At 37.1% G+C, this 12183-nt stretch overlaps 1 protein-coding gene across 1 annotated transcript; it reads right to left on the reverse strand.

The window, feature by feature from the left end:
• Positions 1 to 215: 215 nt before the first annotated feature.
• On the reverse strand, positions 216 to 6189 carry LOC113338435 (protein starmaker-like). Its single transcript, XM_026583861.1, has 5 exons — positions 5748 to 6189; positions 5450 to 5633; positions 645 to 708; positions 419 to 493; positions 216 to 263 (listed from the first exon to the last, which is right to left on the reverse strand). The coding sequence occupies exons 1-5, from the start codon at positions 6187 to 6189 to the stop codon at positions 216 to 218; spliced, it is 813 nt and encodes a 270-aa protein (XP_026439646.1).
• Between the last annotated feature and the right edge of the window lie 5994 nt (positions 6190 to 12183).

Here is a 12183-nt window from a genome sequence, read left to right on the forward strand (position 1 = left end):
ACTGCTTACAAATCCGATTATATATCTGAATGCTTACAAATTCGAGTACATATTTGCTGCACTGCTTCCAGGTAGAGTACAAATCTGTAGGAATCAATGATAAATAAATTAGAAAACGTGTTACATCACATACATTGTGATGATTATAATTTTTCTTCGACTATATTGCCATGCTTCTGGGGGCAAAGCAAGGATATTCTATTATCGTTTTCTTCTTAACTGCATATAGATTGACTCGCTTTACGTACTACTAGTGTCAATGCCTGCAGACACACAAAAATTAAAATGTTCATCATAGGGGCCATAACTTGTGCCCAAACACACAGAGTCTAATTTGAGGAACCATAAAAACCAATGCAAATAAAACTCATAATGCACGACAAATGGTCTACACCAATAAATCCAGAATTTAATGAACCTGTAAAACTGTGGGCTGCACGGTGATATTACTGACCGAGCCATCCTGCTCTTTCGCGGTCTCCACCAATAAATCCTGCAGAAATACATCGATGTCTGGTCAACAAAAGCAGCAATCTCATAGAAATCCAGTCATAATATAACTGAAAAACTATATTACTTCTGCTGAAATAAGTCGTGCAACTATGTTTTTTGTTTTTGCTAGTTTCTTACAGTTAATCGACAACCAAAAAACTAAACTGGAAGCACATAATTGGCATTCTTGATGCCCCTGCCATTAATCCAAAGCATCTAATACACAAACAGTTAATACATTAAGAAAAAGAAAAAAACATTAGTATCAACAATGAGAAGACATTTACAGCATAAGCTGCGCTTTACCCCGAAGCTAACATTAGTAGTTTTCCTCAATCATCGCCATAAAGAATCTAAAAGGGGTGTAATTAAATTCAAATTACCATGGGAGGTTATCAATGATTTTACCTGTCGATTGTTACCACATAATGAGAATTTTTTTATCAACAATAGCTTAATCAAATCTAAGAAGAGCCGAATCTGAAACGCAGGAGACATTAATTTAACATCTAAAATAAAAATGGTTCTAAGCAAGCACAGGGATTGCAATTCGGTGGATCAATGAAGGAACCCCAACCTTGAGTGTTACTGAGAAAAGTACACATCTGTTCCAACAACGAAGTTCTCTATGTCACATTTGTTATGCAACTCAGATATGCGCACATATTAATAAATTTAATCTGCTTGCAAGGCTCTATTATTGTCATGGAAATATATACTCGATAGGATAATAAAATAGCAAAACCCAAACTCCTGAATCAGCTAATATCAATATAGAAGACAATGGTCATGGAAAAAATCAATTAATGTTCCACTGAAGAAGAATTCTTTTCAAAGACATCTAAATCAATTCCTGAGTTTTACGCCATGTCTCCAATTTATGCTTATTTCCTAAGCTTTATCAAAACCATTGTTTCATCTGATGTGTTCAACTTAGTCAGCATTAACAACTGTCCAGATGATAAATAAGAAAGTTAAGTTAACATATTAACTGAACCAAACCTGTGAGAGCAATCACTCTACACCGGAAAATCCTTATTATTGTGGCAATTTTTCAATAGCATTTTTCTCATCTTTGGTCGACTTTTCCTACAAAGGAAAAATAAAGAAACGGTTAACCATTTAGTTGTATATAGAGTTGATAAAAAAAGAATAATTAAGGATCTATGAGAAACAACAAAATCGAAGCACATAATGCGGTATTTCACATATGTACTGATGGATCAAACTAAAAAAGTGAGAGATCTATGAAAGAAACAAAATCTAAGAGAAGTTTCTATGAATATGTCATATATGTACTGCAGTTTCATGAACTACAAATCAACTTCATGACAAGAATAATAAAGAATCTATGAGAAAAAACAGAATCGAAGCACATAATACGGTATTTCACATACGTACTGATGGATCAAACTAAAAAAATGAGAGATCTATGAAAGAACCAGAATCTAAGAGCAGTTTCTATGAGTATTTCATATATGTACTGATGGATAATACGATCTGAAAGTACAAACAAATCGAAAACAGAAAAATAATAAAATCGATAGCTAAAATCATTAAAAACATGATAATCTAACCAAATAACAGAATAAATATGAACAAGATTCATAAAAAAAGAACAAAAACGACCGAGCTCTATGAGTATTCCGTATATGTACTGTTGGATAATACGATCTGAAAGTATAAACAAGCCTGATTTTGAAGCGAAAACAGAAACATAATGAAATCGAAAGCATAGATCTCTCACTTTTTTAAGAATCTATGAGAAACAACAGAATCGAACAATCACAAAGAAGATTTATAAAAACAAAAACAAAAAAAGCAATTCACAAATAGAAATATAAACAATGTAAATCACAGAAATCACTAACATAGAGAACATCATTATAATCGAGTTACGAAAATCATGAAATCGATCTAATCTTTATGATTCAGTTGAAAGCATAACAGAAAACAAAAACAAACATTATAGAAAAGATTAGATAACATACCTGCAAAAAGAAGGCGACCTTCAGAAACCCTACGTCTAAATTCACCAGCACCAACAACAGCAGAAGAAAGAGAAAGGAGAGAAGAAAATCGATCTGAATTTTTTTGATCGAGAATATAGAAAACTTAAAATGTTATTTGTTAGGTGAAGGTTATTTTAGGAATTTTTGAAATACACATCTTTGGTCCCGCACGTGTACAGGACCTGGGCTTAAAAAATTTGGTCTATTTTCATGTTTTCTTTTAATTATGGACCTCTGATTAGTGGGCTTTAATGGGTGGACCTGTCACTAACTAAGAACACTATAATGGTACCTATTGGTAATTCCTAGTATTGAAAAACCGTTCTCTTTTATTAAAACCGGGTGGCCCGTCCGATCTGATCGGTGAACCAGGTGACCCAGACGAGTTTTGCACGGGTTGAAAAGTTCCTCTGTTAAGAATTCTACATCGGGAAAATCAGAGAGACATCAACCAAACAATCAAAATAAACACGCATGAAAGAATTAACATACATATAGCAGATTCAAGCGTCAAAACATCTTAGATTTCCAACTCAGTAACCAAAATCGACAAAATACCAAAATTTTTTATAGTCTATTAAATCCCTAAAAAATCAGAAAAACCCCAAATGAAATTAAAACATTGGATACCCAAACATCAGTATTACATCTTCAATCAACTACTTCAATCAAATCTAAAGTCATCTTTAACAATCAAATAGAGTGCTAAGTTTCTTTATCACAAAATAACCCATGCTTCTTTCATCTGTTTTTACTTCAACAAAACCTTCGTTGGGAGCTTCTTGTTTTCTTTTGTGGGAGTGATAAGAGCACAGAGAGTTGCTGATAGCTAGAGAGAGGTTTGTGCGGCGGGGTAGCAGGGGAAGAGACGATGCCTTTGACCGAACGTTAGGCCTTTAGTGGTGGAAAATGTAAATAATGGACATAAGAAGGGCATGTTCTCGGAGTAAGCAAGGTAAACAATCTTTGGCCATCAGATTAAATCTCCAGGACATATTTACCAAACTATACTAATTAATCTTTCTCACGTCCCCATTCCCAGTAGTGTTAGTGTTTTTCTTAAAGCATTCTATGCATATTTGACCCAGTGATTCGGGTTGATTCACAGGTTGAACCAGTTGACCCTTGACCCAGTGACTTTGCCGATTCGATGGCCGGACCGGTTTTCAGAAATTTGACTACACTTCCACTCCGTCGAATAAGTTATTTGAACCCCCACTCGTCGAATAAACATAATAAAGTGCAGCCAATAATTAGTGTTCCTTTAAAAACTTGATTTGTATCATAACTTTCTCAAAAAATTGGATTCGGCTATCTGGCTAGAGACCAAGCTCGCCCATGTTTAAACGTGGTCTTAACCGTAACAGAAGTAATAAATTTAAGTTAGCATTAAGGCTATTTTAAAAATAAAAAAAAAATTGTTTGAATGTCACGGCCTGGATAATCTGACATGACCAATAAAATATTAGGGTATGTTTAAGGGGCCACGGCCGGGGCTGCAAGCCCCGACTAATTTGACACAACCAAAGGAATGTTAGGGCATACTTATGGGGACAGACCAATTTGACACAACCAAAGAAATACTAGGGATGCTCAAGGGGCCACGACCGGGGTTTAATTAAAAATTTTGGGAGAATACTGACCAGACGACCAAACAACAACAAAAAAATCGAAAAAGGTTGAGCCCCGGCCATAGGCCGGGGTGATACCTAGTAAACATATATAATATTAAATTTACTTAACCACTTTTTAATATATATATATAATTTTTAAAAAGAAAAATCAAACTAAAATTAAGTAATTATTTAATATTATTATCAACTGTGTTATTAAACAAATATTTTATTATTTAATATTTGTTTTTATTGTTGATAAACAAATATTTAATATTTTTATTTTTCAAACTAAATAAAATAGTTTGAAAATAAAATATAATAAGAGTATTTAAAGAATAAAATATAAGAAATAAAAATAGATTATATATGTATATATATATATTTAAGGGTAATTTTTGTCATTTACAAAATAAAATAGGAACAAAAAGGATAAATTAAACATTAAATTTTGGTGGGACCAAAACTTATGCTTTTGTAGCGTTTAAAAGCTCCTCCTCCATAGCTTTTAAAAATTGAGGAATTTGGGAAGTGTTTCGGGTAAAAAGCACTTTGATTTTTTTTAACCAAACACCGATTTCAAAAATTATTAACATATATAAGTTTTGAAAGTGCTTTTGGAAAAATGAAAACATTACCACACCTAGCCTAATAGTGCTTGCCAGAATATTCAGAGAGGTGATTGACATTGATACACACATGTTAGGAAATAACAACAGTGTTTGAGCTCTGACCCGTCATCGTGACGTCACCTAACAATTTCTAAAATTCCTTGTTTCTCAGATTGATATTCTTATGATTCATCCAAACAATTTCAGAAATATCTCCTTTACAATCATTAATTTACTAACCTACTTCATTCAAATCTTCATCAATCTCTACTGTTATTCAATATCATTCAACACCAAGAAAAATACTCAAAGAACAAACATTAAAAGTAGTATTTAAAGCAACAAAGAAAGTTTCAGACATAATATCGCCCTGCCTAATTTTCTTACAGATCAAAACATCAACACCCATTATCAACATCACCACCTGCAAATCCCCCCTTTAGTTACTACTGAGGTCACCTTACAAGAACCTTCTTCCACCATTATCACAAACACCACCAACAGCATTATAAAAAAAACAAGAAACTAAACAACATTCTGTAACATCCGACCGAAAATAGAAAAGAACCAAGAGCAAGCGTACTACTATTAACAGCAAAATTCAGAAGACCGGGAGCAAGCATCGAGAAATCCAGTTTGTAAAACACTTGTTGATCATCTTCAAACTTTTCTCAAAGTCTGAAAATTTGGATGCTTTCGATACTCTCGAAGAGAACCTTACCGATCCTCTTCATCGTAGCTCCAGTCATCATCTTTCACATAACGTTCACTGCAACTGCTGCCTGCTGAAGCTGGAGAAGTATCACCATCTCCAGAAGACGAGTCCTCCTCATCACTTTCATCTTCTTCTTCATCGTCAGTGGAGGCATCAGAAAGATTCTTGTCGGAGTCACTGGAATCTTTCACTTGAGCAGTTCGGGGATGTATGAAAACAAGCTTCTCCTCTTCAACCTTGGGTTCTTATTCCTACATGGTTTTGACAAATATCTTTGGATTGGCCCTCTCAAACTCAAACCGACTTTGCAACTTCCAATGAAGATACTTCTCCATCCTTAGCCTGTCCTCAGCAGCATCAGATCCTTCTTCACTGGTGTTTACCTCTTCCACATGATACTCATACCCTGCTGCAGAATCTGCTTCGGAGTCACTCTCACTACCATATTTTGGACCCTTCTGATGTCTTTCAGACCTTTCCTCCGTTTTCCGATCTGATCTCTCATAATGCTTCGGTAACCAAGCAGCAAACAACGATTCAATCTCTTCATCTTCTCTCCTCTTCTTTTCCTCATTTTCTCTCTGACGATCAGCAATCTCACTTGTCCGTCTATTTATCTCCCCCTGAACCTCATCCCTTAATTTCATTAATTCATCCATATCCAAAGAAAACGCATGGTATTTTGCCTGATTGTATTGATCGGAGTTGGCAGGAATTGTCGGATTTGAGGCGCTGGAACTTTCCATTCTCTACTAAAATCTCTCTTAACCTTTCCTTTTCTAGTAAATTTGTTAATGGCGATGTTAATCTCTCCCAAAACACCCCTTTTAAAGGCACAATTTTGTTCATTAACTACCATTTATGGTGCTTAGTTAACCGTCATGTCGCTTTATTCTCTACGCCCATTCAAAGCTATGCGTACCCCCTTCACCCTAATAACCATCATTACCCTATCAAGACCTATTTTCAACACCTAATCTCCATTATTACCATTACTCCTCTCGGAACTGCTATTAAGGGAGGCTTTGGCAGGTCAACAAACATTGAAGTTTCTCTTTGGGGTCTAATTAAAATTTTATGTTTTATGCAGACTAGAAGAATGCAACATCAGTTGAGAGGCACCATTGCGGTCTGGGACATGCCTAACAGATGTGTTACTAGCTCCACTAATATGCCAAAGTACTCAATGGACCTTCTACAACCATCTCAAAACCACCCACCACAACAAAAACTTTCCCTCCACTTTTCTACCATTATTCCATTTGGATGTTTGCATCATCACACAAACATCAGTCTAAGAAAGGCCAAACCCATTAAATATCCAACAATCTCAAACTTCGTCATGCATTACCAGCTTAACCTACCTCAGAAAAACCAACAACATGGATTTCTTTCCATAATACTCACGTGAATATTTCAAATCTAATAGTGCCCATAAAGCAAGCATATGAAAGAGACATTCCATATGTTAACTCTCTTCCCCAAAGCAAGTTTTGCAGTACAACAACAACTACCTTACACCAAATTTCCCCTGAAATATTTCCAGTTCATAGTCAATAATTTTCTCATTCCTTTTTTAAAGTTCAAATCCATAAACAAATAAACCCCCCTGTCTCTCTTTCATTCATATTATATGTAATCAATATCAAGACAGTACCAACAAGAGATTATTTTCTCTACAACTGCATTTTATATTAGTTACTTGTAAGACTGACCTCCATCAATCCGTATTCATATATATCCAATCCTCTTACATGATGGAATTCTCGAACTCATCGGAGAACACTCAAAACTTAAACCAAGAGATTCTAAACCTTTATGCTCAAATGGATGATAAATTAACTTTACCATCTACACTTGCCAAACCAGTTTTCATTGACAAAAAAGTTATTCTAGATGAAGCTGATAGCAATTGGAAATGGTGCATGGCGGGATATGTTTGTTATGAAACTTTGATTCCAACCTCTTCAATCAGATTTACATCCGCAATAACTGGCCTTTAGATCAACATCCAACCATTACCACCTTTAATGGTCAGTGAAACAAAGTTCTTATCTGTTATTTATCTGAAGAGGATTTTAACATAATCAATTCTCAAAAACCTTGGTTTGTCTGCGGTTATCTTATGGTGTTAAAAGTTGTACCGGCTGAAGGATGGCCTGCAAACCATCAACTCTTGTTCGATGAAGAAATCATGTGGTTCATTTTGTGCAACATACCAACTGAATGCACAGAATTTGAGGATCTACAGAAACTCACTCTCGGTATAGGGGAACTAATTGAAGCTCAAAATCCTTTTGGTAAACATCCTCTTAAGAAGAATGTCAAAGTGTGTATCGAATCGCGGTGCAGAAAGCTTTACCAACAAGCATTCCTATCTTTAAAAGCGGTAGAAATGAACCATTCCTGATTGAATGTAGACACATCATAGTTCCAAGGTATTTTTGTACCTCATATCGCATCCTTGATCATAAAGATCAAAACTGTCCTGCTTGGAAGTTGAAGCAGAAAAAGATCAAAGAACTTGATGCTTCACGCAGTAAGTATGTTCTCCCAGCCGTTTCTAAGCTAATGATGCCTCCTACAATCAAGCAAGTAGACGCGTCCTCTGCTGCAATTACTGATACTATCATGCAACAAACAGAGACAGTACCAGATTCACATATTGAATCACCTGTTATCGAAGTGTGCAACAAAGGAAAAGCAGAATCTATTGATCAAAGAATGGAAAATACTATTCAGAAGAGCTTAGCAAACACTTTTTCAGATGGGTCCTTTTGAAAACAGATCCACTACTCTGAAGATCTTTGATGTTGGTCCTGTTCAGCAACATTTGACCCAACTGGAGAATGGCCTGCCAATTATTCTCAAACAAATTACCATTCAAAATGTTACTGTGGCAGCCTTTATTTCTGGTTCCGAGTCAACTCCTAGTGGTCCGATTCGTACTACTAATTCATCTAGAAGGTTGAAAAATGTTGTTATCCCAAATACCAATCCTACCATCACTAGAGGAACAGTTAACTCAGCTGAACAACATGCTCTACCAAATCTCAAAAGAAAAATTAACCCCAGGGCTGATTTAAGGTAACGTACCAAAGCTAATTCTAGTTTGGCAAGCATGGTAGTTATCCCTGAAGAACAAACCTCTACTAAACCTGATTATGCTCAACTGTGTCCTCCAATTACCAAATTGGGGGATTTACCAACCATTGACCTTTCTACATGTTCTCTTAATACCCAACCAATTTTTAACTCTTTTGGGAGCTATAATCTAGCTGTTGATAATTCCCCAAGCAACAATGGTGTCTGCAATAATTCTCCTCTCAATGCTGCTAGTTCTAGTCTCGATTTTTCCAAATTTACTTCTCAGAGTGGTGATGGTACCAGTGCTTCTCTTGGTGGTGGATTCGATTCTACTACTCAGGTAAATTCAATCCCCTCAAACCCCTTATCTGATAATATCAATACTTCTATTAACCAATTTCATGTTAACAACATCAACATAGTTGCTTGGAACATTAGAGGTTTTGGAAAAATCTGCAAATAAATAACTTAGTTTGCTATGTAGGAATGTTAACCCTGATATCATTTTTGTCTCTGAGACTAAAATGGGTAAAGATATGGCAGTTAGGAAACTTAAAAACATGGGTTTTCCTTGTAATTTTAATGTCCCTAGTGTGGGTAGAAGTGGAGGTCTTGTTTTGGATTGGAAAAAGGAAATTCACTTGAATATTATCTCCTCCAGCTTGAGAGGCATCTATGTTACTTCAACTGACAACATACACTCAAAAAATTGTCACATTCACTTTGTGTATGGGGAACCTAATAATAACTCAAGACCTAATTTTTGGGAACAACAGTGCTTACAACCTAATGCTCCCATAGATGATCTTGTTTTATTCATAGGAGATTTTAACACCCTTCTAGGAACTGAATAAAAATGAGGGCCTTGAAGTTAATGATTCTGATTTTGAACATCTTTGAAATTTCTGTTCTGTTTTTAATCTGCATAATCCTGGTTTTTTTGGACCTAGATTCACTTGGCCAAATATGCAACAAGGTCCTGGTTTAATTCTTGAAAGGTTAGATAGATGCTTTATAAACCAAATTGTTGAAGATCTTTTCCCCAAATTTTGTGTTAATAACCTCCCTAGGAACTCTTCTGATCATTTCCTCATGCATATAGGATTTAACTATGAGGATATTTGTATGCCTAGACCTTTCCACTTCATGGCTATGTGGATTGAGGACCCCACCTGTAGAAACATTATTGCCAACTCTTGGTCTGTCAATGTAGTGTGTTCCCCAGCTTATAAACTTAAAGCCAAGTTGTTAGGTACCAAGAAAGGTCTAAGGGATTGGAATAAAACTTCTTTTGGTAATATCCAAAATAATATATCTACCATTAGAAAAGACTTAGCTGAGATCCAAGTCTCCAATCCCACAGACACCAATACCACTGCCAGACTCAAATCTAGATTTGAGTACCTCTATAACTTAGAGGAGCTATATTGGAAAGATAAATCCATGGAGGTTTGGCTTATGGAAGTGTTTGAGGGTGAAAACGATTTTTGCTGATTTTGGTAATTTCGGGTGAGTGGGTGAGAAACGAGTTTAAACCCTAAACAATATACTGCAAGGGAGTACTTTAGCTTCGAGAGATCAATCTGTACAAATCCGGCCTAAACCAAGAATTGTCCGTTCCAGACTTGCTTCGGTCACAAAGTGAAGGCGAAGGGTTGGTTTTGGAGAGGGAAGCGAAGAGAGTGTTGAGTCCAGAATAGTTGATTCTGGAAGAGTAGTTGTTTCACGACTTGTATCACAAAGTGGGAAGCTAACAGATGGAAAGCTAGCAAATATTTTCTGAGTGTTGTATCCTCCTGACCTGAACTTGTTGTTCGGTGGAAATAGGTAATGCCTATTTATACCAGTCAAAATGAAACGTACTCTGGTCTCATTAAGAAATGGGAAACGAGTGAGTAAATGGGAGGAGGTGGTAACCGATAACGCCTGGAATTGATATTCCATAAAAGAAAGCGTTTCACCATTACTCCCTGTATTTACTAACCGCCTCATCCTTATGATACTATCTTATAACGGGCGTAGTGTACGTCGCACGTTGTAAACCGCCAAACCAATACCCAATAAGCATCCCCCAGTTTGTGACATATGTTGATGTCTCGAGCGTTTTCGTGGAAAACATGTAGCATGTTGTTGTTGTCTGGTAAGTTGAGCTTGGGAGACTTGCCGACTCGGTGGTGACCTTCGACGGTCGATATTTTGCATCTTGAGAGGAAAGGTAGTCGTTGATTATTATAACACTTCGTTTGGTATCCAGTGGCGTGAAAGCATGATCAGTATGGCTTTAATATGGCCTTGGTTTAGGCGCGGCCAAAAGTTAGGGTTTTGGCTTTGTTAAGGCGCGACCAAACTAGGGAAAAGGGTTGCCATGCGTTAGTTGGTAACCTTGGACGGCTAAGATCCGCATCTTAGATGAAAAGTGGTCGTTGAATGTTGCGGGCCTTCGTTTTGGTAGCCACATAGGGAAGGCCGGCATGGTATGGCGCGGCAAGGTGGCTGGCATGCCATTGGCACATGTGGCATGGCCGGCATACCTTGGTGCGATTTGGCGTGGCCAAAATTAGGGTTTTGGCGTTGGGACAAAGGTTACCATGCGTTGGTTTGCGACCTTGGACGGATAAGATTTGCATCTAAGATGGAAGGGTGACCGTTGATTGTGCACGCCTTCGTTTTAGCAGCCGTGAAGGGGAAGCTGGCATGGCATGATGATAGTCGCATTTATGTGTCTAACTTGTCCTCAATGTTCCGTATTATTAGTACTCGATTTCGTACTTATTATGGTGTTTTGTGTGTTTGTAGGTATTTTTTGGGAAATAAATATTGTTGGAAAATTCGGCTCGAAAAGTTGCTCGGAGCACCCCGGAGGACAATTGCTATACGGACCCCCATTTTTGCTAAGTGTCACCCACGACTATATGTAGCCCATTTTTGTCCACAACACCCATTTTTGTACACAACACCCTTATCCCTCGTTTGAATTAAATTTTTTTGGCGGGAAATATTTTTTTTCACCTGCAACATATTCTTCTTCGAATTTGGAGGAGCTGCAGTGAGACTCGATGGCTGAATTTGCACGGGATGACTTTACGGAGCGTAACAGGCGTGGTATGGTTGATTATTTCGATTGGAATTGGATGCATCGTCGGATTGAAGCTAAACAGGGCAACCGTGTTCACAAGGGAGACAGTCACGGGATTACAGCGAGTTTGGACGTGTACCGCACGCGTTGGTTTCTTCAGAAACGTGAAGGAGTTAAATAAAGATTCTATACACGTATCCAGACGCGTGCAGGAGAAGAAAAAGGGAAGAAAATATTCCCGATAGTTATGAGGATTATTTGGAGTAATGGGGTGATATTCGAAGGCCTCTGTGGGTATATATAGGCTTATGGTATCACATAGAAGGGGGATAGAGAGTTTGGGAGAGTTACAGAGCATCACAGAGCCGAAAAATTGAGTTGCAGAGAACACCATTTCTGCTGCTGCAGAACTGAAGAACACGAAGAACAGACTCACGAAGACAGTCGTTTATAAACAGTGATAACGACACAGAGGCGGGGGTCGTAGAAGCTGAAGATCGATAGTTGGCTTTTATCGTTTTATGTAACAGTGTTTTGCAACAATTAAAAACGTTGCAAACACCCGATTTTTAATAGT

Source organism: Papaver somniferum, unplaced genomic scaffold (assembly GCF_003573695.1).
Source record: "Papaver somniferum cultivar HN1 unplaced genomic scaffold, ASM357369v1 unplaced-scaffold_19, whole genome shotgun sequence".
In the NCBI taxonomy this organism is placed as follows: Eukaryota; Viridiplantae; Streptophyta; class Magnoliopsida; order Ranunculales; family Papaveraceae; genus Papaver; species Papaver somniferum.